General features: G+C 38.8%; 1 protein-coding gene across 1 annotated transcript in view; it reads right to left on the minus strand.

Annotated features, from left to right (window-relative positions):
- Positions 1-7,946: 7,946 nt before the first annotated feature.
- The window catches only part of DDR2 (discoidin domain receptor tyrosine kinase 2), a 52,660-nt gene continuing 43,422 nt past the window's right edge, over positions 7,947-17,184 (minus strand). The window contains exons 11-16 of the mRNA XM_012639523.1: positions 16,789-17,012; positions 15,423-15,550; positions 13,271-13,462; positions 12,742-12,976; positions 10,641-10,790; positions 7,947-8,081 (exon numbers count right to left, since the gene is read on the minus strand). Of these exons, the coding sequence (XP_012494977.1) occupies positions 7,947-8,081; positions 10,641-10,790; positions 12,742-12,976; positions 13,271-13,462; positions 15,423-15,550; positions 16,789-17,012 (1,064 nt within the window). The remainder of the gene's footprint in view (positions 8,082-10,640; positions 10,791-12,741; positions 12,977-13,270; positions 13,463-15,422; positions 15,551-16,788; positions 17,013-17,184) is intronic.

Genomic DNA, 17,184 nt, shown 5'->3' on the forward strand with positions numbered 1-17,184 from the left:
TATTTTATCACATGTAGGACATAGCTCAATAACGGTTGTAATGTATTCTTATTGCTAGGTGAATGGGTAGGTATGGTTTTTATCATGCCAAGCTATTCATATTAAGTTTGTGTTGTTCATGGGATCATTCTGTTTTCCTGGAAACCAAACAATGATCCCATCTATCCCTCACAAACCTTGCCCCATAATTGGAATAGTAAATATAGTAACTCCCACTTTGAATGTCTATTTACCACTTCATATAATAAATTTGCCTCTACCTCAAGACCTGAAACAGAGCTCTGGTTCCTTTTGTGGTAACCAAACCAGTCCTTAGGTAGACAAGGACATGTAAAGGTATCTTTAACCCCCATAACAAAGCTCTGTTTATAGTCCTTATAAACCTCTCCAGAACTAACTTGCCTTTAGTTTGTAAATAGGGGGAAAAGAACTGAGCCAAATAGCTTCTCTTGGATGTATCTTTCATCCGTATTCCCTTCAAATCCTTGTACATCCAGCCCGGGTCAAAACTACTTCAGAAGTGGAATTTTACACAATTCATTACATGGTAAGAGGTCATTTGCTGCCTATACCTAAGAAATTAGTGTTTTGTAGGACTCAAAGACCAGAAGATATAAGTGTGTATACTTCTTTTTCAAATGTGAAATGAACATAAAATTATAAATGGAGATAAATGAGTTTGCAAGTCCTCAACACTTAATGAAATACAAAGTCCTTCAAGTTGTTAAAACATAAGAGGAGACATAATCTGTCTTTAGTAACGACTTATGCATTCAGATACGTGCATAGCATGTCTATGCCATATCACGTAAGCACACATGTATATCACTTATATCTACCTTTAAACTTTGGCAATAGATATTGACAATAGAATGGTACCTCTTTGAACATCTCTGCCATCCTTATTTACTTTTTTCTTCTTCCCCCCACCCCCACTCCTACCACACAGCTGCTTGAATCCCTGGTTCCTAGTCCTGGAGTCAAACCAGAATGTGGGGTCAGAATGTGCACTCATGGGTCCTCTGGTTATCCTCTGGTAATGTATATCTAGTCCCTTATCTACCATGACCATTGCTGAAAAAAATATGTTCAGAGAACTCAGAAATATTCTGAGAAATATTCTCAGAAAATTAAAAGTATAGCTTATTCTTCAGGGACCAGGTAAGAAATGTATTGTTTTGGGTGGTTTCATTGAAATCTCTGTTATGAAGACTGAGTCTGAATTTGGGTTGTTTGTAGTTTTGGTTGCTTTGTGCATGCATGGGCAGTCTGCTCATATGTGGATTTAGAAGGGATTTCTGTGTCTCCAACAAGAGAACTCCGTAACAATAACAATAAAAGATCGCCACTTAATTCTAGACTGACTTTCCCAGAACTGAAGTCATTAAAGTGAGGACATAAAATCCCAGTCTCTAGTGTGTTTGGATATGTCAGAGACCAAGATGCTTTCCTTTCAGTGGTCGGCTAATGTGTTAGAGGCCTGTGTAAGTGACCCTCTGTTGGATGGCCCCAGCAAGCAGGTGTCCACATCATATGCACCCAGCTCTGTCCCCACACCCCTCCGCTTCTCTAGAAATAATGTAAGGATGTAAAGAGAAAGGTAACAGAGCCCACAACCTGTGCTGTTTACACAGAAAGGAGGCTCCATCAGTAGCATGACTCTTTAATCATTGTTATTTACAATTTATCATCTGACAGACTTACAGAGAATAAATAAAGAAAATATACAATTGGTATCATGTTTCTTTTTTTAATACAGAGAATTTTTATGTAATTTATTTTGGAATGACTATGATAGTTTTAAGCAGAAAATAATCTGTTGGCTATTTATCCCTTGACAAGACACATCCTCTTCCAAAACCTGCAGAATGAGGCCCAGATGTTTCCGTGTCATAAGAAGAGTGCACCACATTGCTGCAGAAACTCAGTCCTCAGGAAAAGTTACCAGACAACAGGGTAGAAGAAATAGGATATCATGAATAATAAAGGACATAAAATGGATAGGCTAGATTACAGATTCTTGGTGCGTTTGCAGGAAACCTCCCAACTTTCAGTTGTTTCCAAGCCTCTTTTCAAGAAAACAGTTTTTCACTGAAAGCGATCACCTTACCCCATGCTGCTTTCCCTTGAGTCTCTCCAAATCCTTCCTGGACACACAGTTGTGATTGTGGACGAGTATAGGCTAGCGTGGGACTCCTCATTCTCCTACAGAGGCACATGACGTTGTTGACAAGGTATCTGCAGGAGAAACTAGATAGCGTGTTTCAAATGTCCTGTGTTTGGGGCCAGAGTCTGGTCTCTGCCTTTGATCCAGTACTGTGTGGAGAATTACCTTTCATTGACGACTAAATACCTCAAAAAAATGAAGCATTTCCATAGATCAATTTCACTATCAGAAGGTATACAAATGGAGGTTGTACTTCACCAGGTACAAGTCTGGGCACTTTTTTCGCTTTCCTCATTTGAAAATATACACTCTATGTTACAGCCAAGCGATTCTCCCTAAATTCACCCTAGTTATGCTGGATGACAAGTTTTTGTTTCCATCTTTTACTCATTCTAAAAACAACATTTGAAAAATGTTTATCTAGTGCTCACAATGTCCTAGGGACTTTACAAGACACATACTGTTATAATCTTGTGACCCGTAATGGGGCACTTAAAAATGTCATCACAAAACCCAAAGCTGTAATCCATAAAACTGGAGGTTCACCTTCTCCCCAGGCTGTTTCTATGTTTGCATTTAGTTTGGTCCAATGTAGTTGTTATTCAAGAATAGATATTTAGGCAAAGAAAACTTCTCTACCACTCTGAAAATAATATTTTATCACACGCTATAGTCTTATACCACTGTATTATATTCCTTCCACAAGCAATCCCTAGTGCCATTAGCTAAGTGCCACCTAACTCTTGACCAAAATACTAATTACTCTAAAGTCCACTACAAATTCTACTCATAGAAACTGCAGGAACCATCTAACATATCCTTCTATACCTGGTTCTTTAACCAACAAGCTATGGACAGGCCTTACTGTCACTTGTGTTGTCCAATACTTTTAAATTTTTCTTGCATTGTTTCAGGTGCCAAACAACCAAACTAATCAGAAAATTTAGAAGCAGTGTAGGCAGGATATTGTTCATTGATAAAGAAACAGATTAACTTGTTATATTCTCTTGAAATTTGTAGAATTATATCCAGATGGTGTCTTTTCTTTGGTATCCAAATAAGGCCAGATTACAAATCAGCAAGAATTAAAAGTATCCAGCAACTAAATGAGTACATGTGGAAAAACTGATGAAATCCAAATAAAGTCTGTAGTTTAGTTAAATAGTTTTATACCAATGTCAATTTTCTGGTTCTGAAAATAGACTGCAGTTGAAAATGGACTATGTAAAATATTATCAATGGGGAAAGCCAGGTCTAGGGAAGCCACTCTACTATTTTTGCAACTTCTTGTGAGTCTTAAATTATTTCAAAATAACAAGTTTTTTTAAAAGGATTCACCAACTAAACAATTACCCACCACTCCTTTGCTACCAAGCAATGTAGCTAATTGTAACAGAGAACTTGAAATACCAGAAACCAAATCACCATCAACCACCCCAGTCCCTTTCCCTCTCAACTGAGCACTCCAAAACTTTTACCAAGCAGAAAAGACATTCATCTGTTTCTACAAAAATGTTGAATTTCAATTCAGAAAGATTTCCCAACAAAAATTAGGATCTGCATCTTCCTGGAGATGCAAGAACATTAGGGACCTACCACATGCACTGCCAGAAGACAGAAATTTTACTGAAAAGACTAAGATGGAAAATCTCGGGTCTATAAATTCGACTTATGATCAAAGATTTAATAGCCATATATTGTAATCTTCTTTCTTTTTTTTTTTTTTTTTTTTTTTGTAGTTTGGGCAAAACAGATGCTGTTCTGTTTTAGTATATTTCCTTGGAACATCCTCATCTCTTTCCCTCTTTCAAACACTTCCCTTCCTCTGTTCTCCTTTACTCAAAACACATGGTTTAGCAGCACATCATGGCTTTCTTGTGGGAAGCCTGGATGGGACTAGAAAAACACATGTTTCCAGCACGCACATACCTCTTTTTGCAGGTAACAGACAAGATTTAATCTTATCTAATTTATGCATATCGTTTCAATGTTTGTAGCCATTCTGGGCACTGCAATGATAGGCATTATTGAAATGGATTTCATTGACAGAGGCAAGAGAAGGGAACATGGAGATTCATGAGCTACCATAAATTCCCCATCTCTAGGTCTTCATTGCCAAAGCAGCACTTGGAAAACCAAGTCCAGTTCAGGCAAAGAGTTGATTTCTTCTTACCAGCACTTGAAGTGGTCTAGAGCACACAGATGCTCAAAATGTTTTCCTCATCCACTTCCTCTGAAGTGAAACGGTGGTTCCCTGATGGTTGCTTGTGTCTTTTCCATGAAGGGACTTCCTTCCCCGTTCTTAAAACTCTGAAAAATTCCCGTCCATTTCATACACTGCACCTGACTGTTCATTTTTTAACGAATATTTTTATAAACTCTATTGTGCAGAATTTCATCTTTCTCCATCTACCTTTACCTTTTACTTCAAGACACTTACTTTTTCCATCCTCTCTTGGACCTCTCTTCAGAGAGATCTGCTTTCATGCTTCAGAATGGATTCCCAACAGCTCCAGCTACCCCTGTTTCCTGCTTCCCCTGAGCCTCCCCCGTCTTTCCTGTGCACTCCCCACCACCTCTTTTCACGGAGCCTCCTTTCTAGCCCTCTCCTGCCTCCCTATTCAGCCACATGCACATTCGTGTTTCCTTTCTTTAACCCCACTTGCTCACGACCCTCCTTGTGACATAGCCTTTTACACCTGCAAGTGATCTTTCTACAGCATTAAAACTACATTTTCTCTTCGGGCGCCTCTTTCCACTCCAGATCTTTTCTCATCGCATATTTGTCTGGACAGCACATCAAGATTTGGAACTAGCTATCAGCACATTAACTAGCAAGAGTATAAATTTAGATCTGACAACCCCACAACACAATCTGGACATAAAATACTTCACATATTTTGTGAAGATGATAACTTACTGCAAAGGTAATGAGGCCCCATAGCTTCTCATCATTTATTTTCTGTCTCCTTTTCCAAATAAGCCCTACTTTCATTCTTCTAATTTAGATTCAAGCTACTTTTAAATTCTACATACTAAGCCTTTGCCATGTACTCTGTGGATCGCTTAGATTTGTGCTACTAATCTCTGCAGGCTTGATTAAGCTACAAGTTAAAGCTGTGCCTGTAATAAAAGGGGTCAGTGCCAGAAGATGAAGCTTTCCCCATCTCAGAAAAGGATACATACATGTATTATATGATAATACATACTTGGAAGCCACCTGAAACACATTACTTCCATGATTCAAAGCCAGGAAAATCCAGACATAGTAAGTTCATTTTAAACCTGATTTTTTAAAAAATGGGATCATACAATACCCAGCGAATTGGGGCAGAGTCATAAGAAGAAATAAGTGGAGAGATGTTAGGCAAAGGAAAGCAAACTGATATTATTTTCTCTTGCTATGAAAAATGTCATGACATGGTCTGGATGTAACCCTACCAGAAGCATGTGGGTAAAGGAGAATAAGTCCTGATTTCAAGTCCCTTTAATTCTAATGAAGTTGATTAACACTTATATTGAAAGCAGAGTGTGGCAGTTCCCAAGGTATAAGAGAACATGTCTGGCCCTGCACATATCAAATATGATAATGTCTGTGGAGCCAGGTAAACCAAAGCACTGTACAAATGGCAGGTGTTACTCTTACTGCCATTACAGTGATTATAGTAACTCCAACTCTGAAAATTGTAATTTCTACAATTTTCATAGTAGGGAATGACCAAACTACTGAATCTACGTCAGTTATAGATCCAGTTATCCAGCAGTACTGGACGTATGAGAACCAGAAGGAACTTCAAGACCATCTAATCCAACTTCCTCATTTTATAGATAAGGAAACAAAATGCAGAGAGACAAAGTGATTTACTCAGGAAGACACACTTGGCTTGAGGCAGAAAGATGATCAAAGTTCTCAAACCAATGGTCTCTCCAAAGTTAGTCCTGGGAGAGACTAAAGCCTACAGTCATAGGACAGCTACGGGGAAAGGGCATTTGCTAGGGTCAGAAGAAGACCTGCAAAATGGATCTTTGGGACGTGGGATTTATGCTTCTGCTCTGGCCTGGAACAATGCTGAAGGCTGAACAGGGGAAATACGTTCCTGAGAAACTGGGTAGAAGGTGGCCTCGTGAGGGCAACAGAGACAGACTCAAGGGGTCAAGACTGTTCCTTCTCAGCTTGGGAAGCTTATTCTGTAATCTTTTTTTGTTTCTCCTCAATGGGAATTAAGGGTTCCCGTTTCCATTTTCCCACCAAATCTGAGGATTTGTGGAGTGTGAAAGCCCAGAATCCATGCTGAGGGGACTCCTCCTTGACACTGTATTCATTTCCATGAATTCTGAAACCAGAGCCTCATGCTTTCTTCTCTGCTGGCCACAGCCTCTCAGAGGCAAGAGTATATGTACCACACAGCAGCAACGGACATGCATTCTGTGCTGTTCTGAAATCAAGGACTCTCAGGGTCACAAGGCCATTAAATATTATCTCGTAGGACCATCTACCTTGTGTTTGAAAATCTCCATCTTTCTTGCACAGTTCTTCAGCCTACATCTGAACCTCTTCAGTGACATCTCTGGAGGCAGCCCATTTATCCTTGTCTGTTTTCCTTAATGACGACTGGAAATCAGTCTCCCTATAACTTCTCCTCATTGGTCCTAGGTCAGCCTTTTGGGGACACGTAGAACAGATCTGTTATTCCCTGTTATACACGGCCTTTAGGAATTTATGCCTGAGAAATTCAGCCTCCAGCGCAAAGGTTCCACGGAGGCTTCATCCATTAAAAGAGCTGGAAGATTTGGACAAGATGAACCAAAGGGCTTCCTATCAAGATATCACAACACTAGTTTTTACTGATTCAAAACAATCAGGTTCTCACTAAAACACACATGAAACACAAAAATGTCTGAACAAAGCAAAGAAGAGAACCCTCTGCAGAAATCACCAATGAATAATAGATAGCACACCTGTTACTTCTCCTCCATCTCCACAGACCTTCTTTCCTATGTCCACTATCTATTCAAGAATCCTTCCACACATGAGGTTCTTTTTTCAATATAACAATTCCCCTTCATAGCACCCTGCAGCAAGCATTCTTTCCTATCCGCATCCTCTGTTGTTTTATATATGAACTTCAACCCTGACCCCTGTCCATGAATGACCAAAACCACCCATTCCAAGAAACTGGGGGTTTCCAAGAATGTGTCATCCACTTTGACAGGAGAGGCAAATACAGAGAGTGGGACGTGTCCAGACGCCAAATTAGAAAACCATCTGTGATTAGTTGCTTAATGCTGAGTCCTCAGATTCTCCACATCTATCAAGTGTTTTCCCTATGCCTAATGTCATGTTTCTGAAGACATCAGTATTCTTCAAGTTCTTCTTTCTGAAGACATTGTTTTAAAGGTGACATGGAAAAAATATTCTAGAATCTGCACATTTATAAACACAAGCATATTTAACCTTTATAAATTATCTGAATTTTCTAGCCTTTGTTATCTAACACTTTGGTATATCAAATAAGATTTTTTTAACTAGATTTTATCTGCCCTAGGCTTTTTTTTTTCTTTTTTTTGTTCTTTAATGTAAAAAAAGAGTATATATGAGTTAGGGTTAGGGAGTGGGGGAGTGCAGTGGAAGGAAGTGAGGAACAGAGAGAGAGCAAAGCAAACAAGCCGCTGTCTCTCAGGTTCATATACATCCAGATGGAGTGGCTTAGGCATGGGTGAGTGGTAGGTCTTGTGAGGAGGACCTGGGCGGTCGGAATGTTGCCAGGCGTGGGTGGCATCACTCGTCCCCTTGTTGAAGGAGCAGAAGGTGGATCTCTTGGAACGAGGGGCGGTGCTTGGTATCTCTTCTCCAGCAGCTGAGCATCAGCTTATACACAGAGTCAGGGCAAATGGCTGGTTGAGGAAGGTAAGTCTTTGAAAACAAAAATTTAAAAAAGAAAGAGAGAGAATATTAAGAAGAAAGGGAAAAAGAGTCTTTGCATCATGGTTTGATTTGCCCCCTCCCCCCTTTCTTGAACTTGAGACTTGAATCAAGTTCAAGTGCTAAATCATATCGGCCCCTTTACTATTTTTTTTGCCCTTTCCAGTTCTCTGGAGCAGGATTTCCTGATGGGCCATTCTGTGGTCTCTACCTTCATGCAGAAGATGGAATTGAAGCAAAAAGAGATCAAATCTTCCATTTATGCCTTGCTCATGTTGAGGTTTACCTTGGCTATCCAATCATGACAGAAGCCAAAAATATATTTGTAGTCTTAGCTTCTCGATCAGAATAAAATCTTAGCCAGATGCAGAAACCGGGATGCAGGATGTGTCCATGTAGCTTCCAGCCATAATGTTCTCTGCACTGCCCCAACCCCATTATTTGCCCCATCTAGAGGAGAATGGATTTCTGCTGTACGACATGCACCAACATCCCTGCATTTACCCTGTCAATAGCCTTGCCCTGAATTCCAGCCTAGGGCTCTACAGCAGGTCCTCGGATAACATTTTGTTGATGAGAAAAACATAACAATAATCTGGCCTGGGCCACTGTCTGTGTGGAGTTTGCATGTTTTTCCCATGTCTGCATGGTTTTTCCCCGGGTACTCCAGTTCCTTCCCACATCCCAGAGATGCACACGTGAGGCAAATTGGAGTGCCTAAATTGTCTGTCCGAGTGAGTGCGGGCGTGGGTGTGAGTGGCCCTGCCATGGGGTGGTGTCCTGTCCAGACCTGGGTCCCATCCCCATGCCCTGAGCTGCTGGGATGGACTCTGGCCACCCACAGCCCTCAGTGGGAGTAATTAGGTAAATAATTAACTTACTGTCTTTATTACTCTCTCTTAAATATATTTATAGCTCACATTTATTTCAATGTTTAGTATTAGAAGTGTTTCAGATCTTTATTTAGAAGATTGGTGATGTTTTAACTCACAAGTAAAAAGGCAAATATCTGTGACTTCTATTGGAATTCTAATGATATCTAACAAGCCTTAACTCAGTATGTTACAAATGATTATGACGATAAAATACTAAGAATTTAAAAGGAAATATCAATATATATAAGGGTACAGGATAACAAACACTCCTTTATATTACTGGTGAAACTTAAAACTTTCTAGGGTGTTCATTAGTTAACTTTAGAAAAAATAGTATATACATTTTGAGCCAATGGATGTCAATAAAATTGAAATAATAAATAATTGAAATTATTAGGGTTCCCCTTTTCAAAATCTTATAAACTTGGCAAGTAATAGAAGTTATATTTCGTAATAATTCATAATATATTTATAGAATTTTGTTACCTTTTATAACAGTAAACAAAATAAAGTTTTAAAATGGTATTTAATTTTTGGTTATTTAATTTCATTTAGACCATGAGCTTTCAAAAAAGTGCTATCTGGGAATTCATCACATTTTTTGAAGCTAAATTGAAAGAAAAATGTCAAATATATTTTTTAATTATTGCAATTATTACTATAGACTTCCAAATACTTGCAATTGAAGACAAAGGATTTAAGATTTTTCTAAACTATGAATCTTAAGTATAAAATTCCTTCTAGAATTTATGTTACTGAAATTTTTCTTCTACATTAGATCTGCTATGCTCAGTAAGTTAGTCATGCCACTTAAAGCTGAGTTAGATCACACACGTGTATTCTAGTGATCATAGAATCCAACTAGCTGCTGATGTTGAGAAATTATTATCCCTACACTCCAAGGTCAAACTTTGAAAATTTGAATATTTAAATTTAAATAAAAAACTTAATAGTAATTAGATTTAGTAAAATTTAATAAAATGCAAATTAAATAAATCATTTTAATAAGTTAATATGTTAAATTTAGTATTTTTTTATTAAAACTTTACACTTATGCTTGTAAGTGAGATGTTTACTCAGCATATAATGGTATTATTTGGCTTTGTCCTTGGCTTCCATCAAGTATTTGACTTTACTACTTGACCATTTGGTAGTCAGTCTGATATATATTTGGTATACCACTAGTATCTGGTAAAAGGCAAAAATGGTGGACCCTTTAAAAGTGATTTTAAAAAAATAATTTAAAAAAATAAAATCTCAGAAATTATTAGAAATGAAAACTTCCATCAAATAATAAAAAAAATTCTTACAAAATTGAATCACATAACACTGAAATAATCAGTATGGAATTTTTTAGTGCTAAGTTAAAAAGCTCTGTAATATCAAGAATATTTTTAGTGCGAAGCAGACAGTGGACATGAAGAGGGGTGGAAAGGCATGCCTTTCTTTTGTTGAATGTTTGGTGGTCCATTTTTGCCTCATGTGAAAAAAATATTTTTCCCTATAGAATTTCAGTCACTGAATAAGAAGCTGAGGGAGACTACAAAGGCTTACAGTATTCTTACCCAGACAGCCCATCTTTCAGCTCAGGGCTCTCCTGCTAAGTCAGGACTTTCCTTTCTCTCTCCCTCAAGAGCACACAAGTCCACATGCATTCACCCCTAACAGTTCTTACCTGCCTCCCCTGGTCTCGGAAGAACTCTCCAGTATTCTCGATAACTTGTTCATCTGACAGCTGGGAATAGGGCTGCTCCTGGCAAAAGGTGAAAGTCTCCCACAGAGTAACCCCAAAGGCCCACACGTCACTGGCTGTAGTGAATTTGCCCTAGGAAGTAAGGAAAAGAAGGGAAAATCAACATAAGCTGTGCACGACAAGAGCAGGTTAGATTTCATAACCTAGAATTATCCCCCTTCCCCTACCAAGGGCAAGGAATGTTGAAATTGCCAAGATATGCATGGAGGATCTAGAAATGACAACACAAAGTTGTCAAGAAACAAGCCATTCTCTTTTCCTCATGCTCTCAGCTTAGTTCTGCTTCTCTGGAGATGAGTCCAAGAGCTGAAAGAAATGTAGCCATGAGCTATCTGACTCTTCTATTGAGTGTTAGAAGGTCAACCTTTAGGCTCTAGGGTAGCCCTGAGAAAGGCAAAATTTGAATGAGAGGTCAATTGTTTTCATGTTACACAGAGAAGAATTCGTTTAAGTGCCTGAAGTAAGATCCTGGGTGAGTCCAGGACCCTCACTTCCAAGTTCAGTTGATAGCCACAGTCTGGAAAGATAGACTTTAACAAGTGACAGCAATGAGACTCAGGTGTAATTAACATGCATTGAATAGTTACAACATTGTGAAGTAGATGATATTATTTATCCTTATTTTTTAGATCAGAAAAATGAGACAGGAGAGGTATACTAAATTCTCCTGGTGGATAAGACCATTAGTAATGGAGATTCAAGCTAAGATCCTCTGAATATTAGTCTAATATATTGTTTTCAACAGCATACAATAACTTCAGAGAGAGCAATGCTTAGTGATCACATTAGAAATGGATAAAATGTAATGATCCATCCATATAAATGAAAATATCTTTATGGGGATTTATTAATATGGAAATTGGTATATATCACAGAATCATTCATAATAGCAGGAAATTGGAAAGTACTTAAATATCAAATTATAGAGACATTATTAAATTATAGGGTACATTCACATGATAGAATATTACGCAGCCATTAAAATCATGTTTTTAAACAATATTTAATGACATTGGAAATAATAAAATGTTAAGTGAAAAATAAAGATAGAGAACTTTATGGCATAGTATTATCTCAATTATGTAATATAAATCATATATGTATATACATACATACATATACAGAAATACATGTATAGAAGAAATACTTGCATAGAAAAAAGTCCTCAAAGAAAATATACCAAAATTTAATAGTGCTTATCTTGGTGAATGGAAGATAATAACTACATTTTTCATTTCAAAATTAATTCATGAATCCTATAAGAGTACAAGCAGGAAATAAGCAGATTAACTATAAATGAACAAAACCAAATTGGTCTCAGGCTTTTCTCTGCAATATTATAGATGACAAAAGACAAAATAACATATCTTTTCTATAATATGACATTGTAGAAAGGAAAAGTTTATAGTCTAATAATTCTATAAATCAGCTAAGTGTTTACAAAATCTATACTAAAAAGTCTCAGATATGCATGGTCAGAAAATATACCTCCAAGAGAGACATTTGGAAAAAATTATTCACTCATGGTGTGGAATACCAAAAATTGAGTACAAATTATAAAGCAAAGAATGATGAATTCAAAAAGCAAATATTAAAAATTATTAGAATAAAAATATGGATATTAGTCTAAATAATTAATGAGAAATATGTTTATGAAATTAATGTAGAAGAAAAATATTTTGTGTGGATAACATTTCTTTAAATGGTAAGGTTTTTAATACCCTAAACTAAGGCCAATCAGTAGGTGAAAAGGGTAGAGAGAAAAAAAATGATATTAAATTCCTTATATTTTTAAATTTTCCCTCTAAATTTTCTATAATGACCTCGTTACTTTTTCTAGCCGAAATAGGCAAGTATTAAACAATAACAATAATTACTGTGCGAAGAAAATCATCTCAAGTCAGAGAAAATATCATGGTCTCTTGAGCTGGCCTCCTGTTTTCTCAGGTTTGTCCTCACATGCCATGTGTGCCTGCCCACATGTCACTTGCTAGGGACGGGCTTAATAATGCTGGGGACTCACCAGCAAGATGCTCTCCCAAGACATCCAGCGGATAGGGAGCACTGCCCGGCCCTGGATCCGGTAATAGTCACCACTGTACAGGTTTCTGCTCATTCCAAAGTCAGCGATCTTGATGGTGTAGTTCTTACCCACTAAGCAGTTTCGTGTGGCCAGATCTCGATGGACAAAATTAAGAGAGGAAAGGTACTTCATGCCAGAGGCAATCTGGGTAGCCATAAACTTCAGATTGGTGTAACTGAGGAAACAGACAAGAAGAGAGAAGGTAGCCTATGGAAACAGGAAGCCAGGAAAGGCTCACATTCTAAAGTTGATATCAACAAACCAAAGTTTAAACCCTAAGATCCCTTCTCTACTCTTAGTGAGCCCCTCTGCATTCCCCCAAAGGGCAGCTGCTCCATTATTCCCCGCACACTACCCTCCCCCACCATCCCAGAACAAAGACGAACTCTAAGGCTCTCTGCTCCCTGTTTTCAGATGCCAGGTTGCTCTCATGACCATGGGGAAGCGATTAAAGATCTGGCTCGTTTACCTTACTGTGGGTACGTTGCTGGAGGAAGAATTTGGGGGTTCATGGCGGGAAAGAAACTGATTGAGATCTCCATTCTCCATGTACTCAGTGATCATGCAGAGAGGGTCGTCGGTGATACACACAGCTAGGAGACGGATGATGTTTGGGTCCTTGAGCCGGGACATGATCTTTATCTCCTTAAGAAAATCATTCCTTTGGAGGACACAGACATAGATAAGCCCAGAGGTCGCCAGAATCAGAATCAAGAGGGGGAAGAATACACAACAAAATCTATTCCTACCCAATACACCAAGTCTTGTTTCCCTTTGGATAAGCCATGAGAGAACAGAGAACCTGGCTCCTGGAACTGTCTCATTCTACTTCTCTTGGAATATGCTGGACCCTTATTCAACCATAATGTTTTTGAGAACAAGATCCATGAGTTATTCACCTTTGAATCCCTAGAATCTAGCAAAATGCCTGCCACATAAAAAGTGATTAATGTTTGCTGAACCAAATATAGGCTACTAAAAACTACTCTGAAAACGAGACTTTTCACTGAAAGTCATATCTTAAGTGCACTAAGGTATTTACCTTTTTAAAAAGCCATGGAATCACTTTATTCATAAAGTGAAGCTTTTTAAAGGGAACAGCCACCCTTGATCTATCTGATAATTCTTTGTTTTCTCACACTGGCTTTTCTTAATACATTATGCACCAGAAGTCAGTCAGAACATACCTTTAGCAGCCTGTTCAAAATAGAGCTGTTTAAAGGCCATGGTGGTAAGGTGGGGTCATTTCAAAAAATGTACTCCCTTGGCCAAGGCTAATAAATGTTTGAGTACATGGTGACAGCCACCCTTCAGTTATAAAGTAGCAATATTTGGGTTACTGAAGCTACTAGCCCACATTCCCAAAACTGTTGGTGCAAACCAGTCATAAGTCTACCGTGAATGTTGTAGGAACCCAGGACTAGAAGGGATACCATATTGATAGGAAGCCCTTGGAATCAATGTAGTCCTAGTGCAACACCTCCCCTCTTTCATCTTTTCTTCATCCCAAACCAGGAGTTTCCATGGCTTGGAAGGGTCCAGAGCCAAAGCCATCCATCATTGCTAAACAGAAGTGGGCACAGGTGGAGGCATAGCAAACAATGGAGAAAGGCTTTGTCCTAGCCTGTGGTTTGTTTTTCTGCTTGCCACTCTCTCTAATAATGTGCTAAGGTTAATATGAGGAATACTCCATTTCTCCATGGGGCCCAGAGAACGTCACTTTTCATTCATACCCATATCCTTAAGAATGAAATTCTCAGTTAAAATTCTAAAACCTCCATAGTTTTGTTACCTCACCTTTCTCTCTTCTTCCACATCCTGTCGGTTGCAGGACTTTTAATGAAACCTATCACCATTCTTGGAATTTACAAACACTTGAGTAATAGAAATAATAAACTCTCTATCACTATGAATATCAGTGAGACAAATCAAGACAACAGGAATGGGAAAATGCATATGTTATCCAGATGTGCAGATTTCCCTGGGACACATGCAACCAACTTTCAACCAGCATGCCCCTCTGGGTGAGGATTAACTCACCATCACTGTAATGGAAAGGCTGTCAGACAACGGAGTATGGCTAGAAGCTGCCATTTATGTGATAAAGGATCCAAGGGATTATTAGCCAGTTTGGAAAACCACTAAAGGACTGTGGATCCTTTTGCTTTGAGGTCCATGGATATTTTCCCAAGTAGAGGTAGCTTCTCATTTTGAGGGTTGCTGAACATAGAAGAAAAGGAGCATAAAAGAGAAAAAAAGGGGATGAGAAAGTAAATAGAGACGTGAAAAAAGGAGAATGGAAGAGGCTTAGCAAGAAAGATGCATGTGAGTGTGAAAAGTTTGTCGAGAGGAGGTAATGGCATTGAGGAGTATGTCTGTGTACAGTGATTAAAGTATATATGTGGCATATACAATGGAAAATATACATTTTTGTTTGAGAGAGATGGAGAAAAAGATGAGGACTGCTGACCCTATCAGAACAAAAGAGCGTAACAATGGAAACGTGAGGCAGCTCACAGACCTTCCATCTCAAAAGAAAAAATTGCTCAGAAGTATCCAGGAGTATTCTTGGTCCTAAAGATGAAATACATAAAGGAAAATTCAAAATGCAGACCACAGACCTGGCATTCTTGTTGGCATCTGCTCGGAGCATTTTCACGGCCACCAGGACAGGCTGGTTGGCACTGACATCTAGGGCAAAATCTTTGTCTTTGAACTTTTCCATTCCCTCCACTTCACAGAGATGAACCTAGACAAAAGTCATCTAGTCTCAGCATCATCATTTCTCCTGAAGATGTCTCAGTACTCTTGCTGGGCATTTCCTGGAGATAAACTAACTCTCACAACTGAGGTAAAATAACCAAAAGACTGATAAGAAGATATGTACAACATATCTTTGATTCAAATAATTGATAAAACTAAAAACAATGATAAAGTACGCAGCTAATGCAATACATGCCTGCCTTGTAAAAGAAATAGATATTGATTGGAACATTGAATAAGTGAATGAATAAATTAATAACATAACATTTTGTTACAGCATAGCCCACTATAAAATGTTATTTAGTATAAATGTTTGAACTTTGATTTGTTGGTTATTGGATCATGCAAAACATAAGACAATTTCCTAAGGTAATCCCTTAGTATGAGGTTTAGCATTATAAGTAACTCCTGGGTATTAGTAACAGCATAATAAGTGTGAATTTTCAACCATGGGGAAGAATGAGTACATATATCACCATGAACAAATGCTGTGGACCTCTCTACCTCCCCTAACAACAGACCTACCCAAGAAGAGAGCATGGGACCTACACTGAAAACCAATAACCCATTCTTATGAAACCAAGTATTATATCTGAAGTTTAGATAGCAGAGTTGCAGAGTTCCTATAACAACTTAAAATATTACTTTGAGTTCTCAGAAGGTTTCATGTGACTGATGCAAGAGTGAGAGTTTAATATTGTATCCCTTTGAGGGCCACAGAGAAGAGTACTCCTCCTTATCTTAGTGGGTGATTCATTCCCTGGTGGCTGATTCTGGGACCAAAGGCAGGGGCGAGGTTGTTTTCGATCATTTTACATTTAACTCCCATTAAAAGGAAAAAACAAAGTGGCTATCAAGCAGCAGGGTGTTCCTGGACAGTTCGTAAAAGATGATCACATCTGTGGACCCCACCCTCTGTAACCTATTGTAGAAATTTTTGAAAACATTGAATGTTTTTCAGGGTATTTGAAGTCTAGTGGCTTGCCTGCCTTAAAAATTCCTGCATAAAAATCAGAAGTCTCAGGAACTCCACAGCTACTTGACAAAGTTGAGACTGACCCAATGCCAGTCTTCCAGAGGATAACGCAAGGAGAGACCAGTGGAGGAGACATTCAGTTGTGAATCCACTTCTGGAAGGGACACTTTGTTCTGCTGACCGTTTTCATCCAACCACTTCCTTTGAGCTATCAAGGACCTGAGACCCCAATCAAAGGATCAACTCACCTCCCCAAACTGGCCTTCTCCCAGCTTCTCCTTGAAAGTTAAGAGTTTCCTGGGGAATTCCTCCACAGCCACATCTTTCCCTGACAGCAGGTCCATGGTGACGGCGGGCACTGAGTAGGTGTTGCCACCTGTCACTCCTTGGAGGTTCACTATGTCAGCCTCTGCATAGTGGGGCACCCCCTCAGGGCCGCTGGGCTGGACTGGCTTCACAATGCCACTGCAGCCTGGGAAGACAAGGACAACCAGTCTTGTACCAGGGGGCATCTTTGGAGAACTCTTCAAGGATGAAAATCTGAGAGGAGGGCTGGAACACGCCCCATGACAGCCTGACCTACTTCGTTTCACTTACTTGTAGAATGGTTTTGCTTCCTCTAGAGGCTTTCTTGTGACCTTCAG

This window comes from Propithecus coquereli, unplaced genomic scaffold (assembly GCF_000956105.1).
Source record: "Propithecus coquereli isolate 6110/MARCELLA unplaced genomic scaffold, Pcoq_1.0 Scaffold140, whole genome shotgun sequence".
Classification (NCBI taxonomy): Eukaryota; Metazoa; Chordata; class Mammalia; order Primates; family Indriidae; genus Propithecus; species Propithecus coquereli.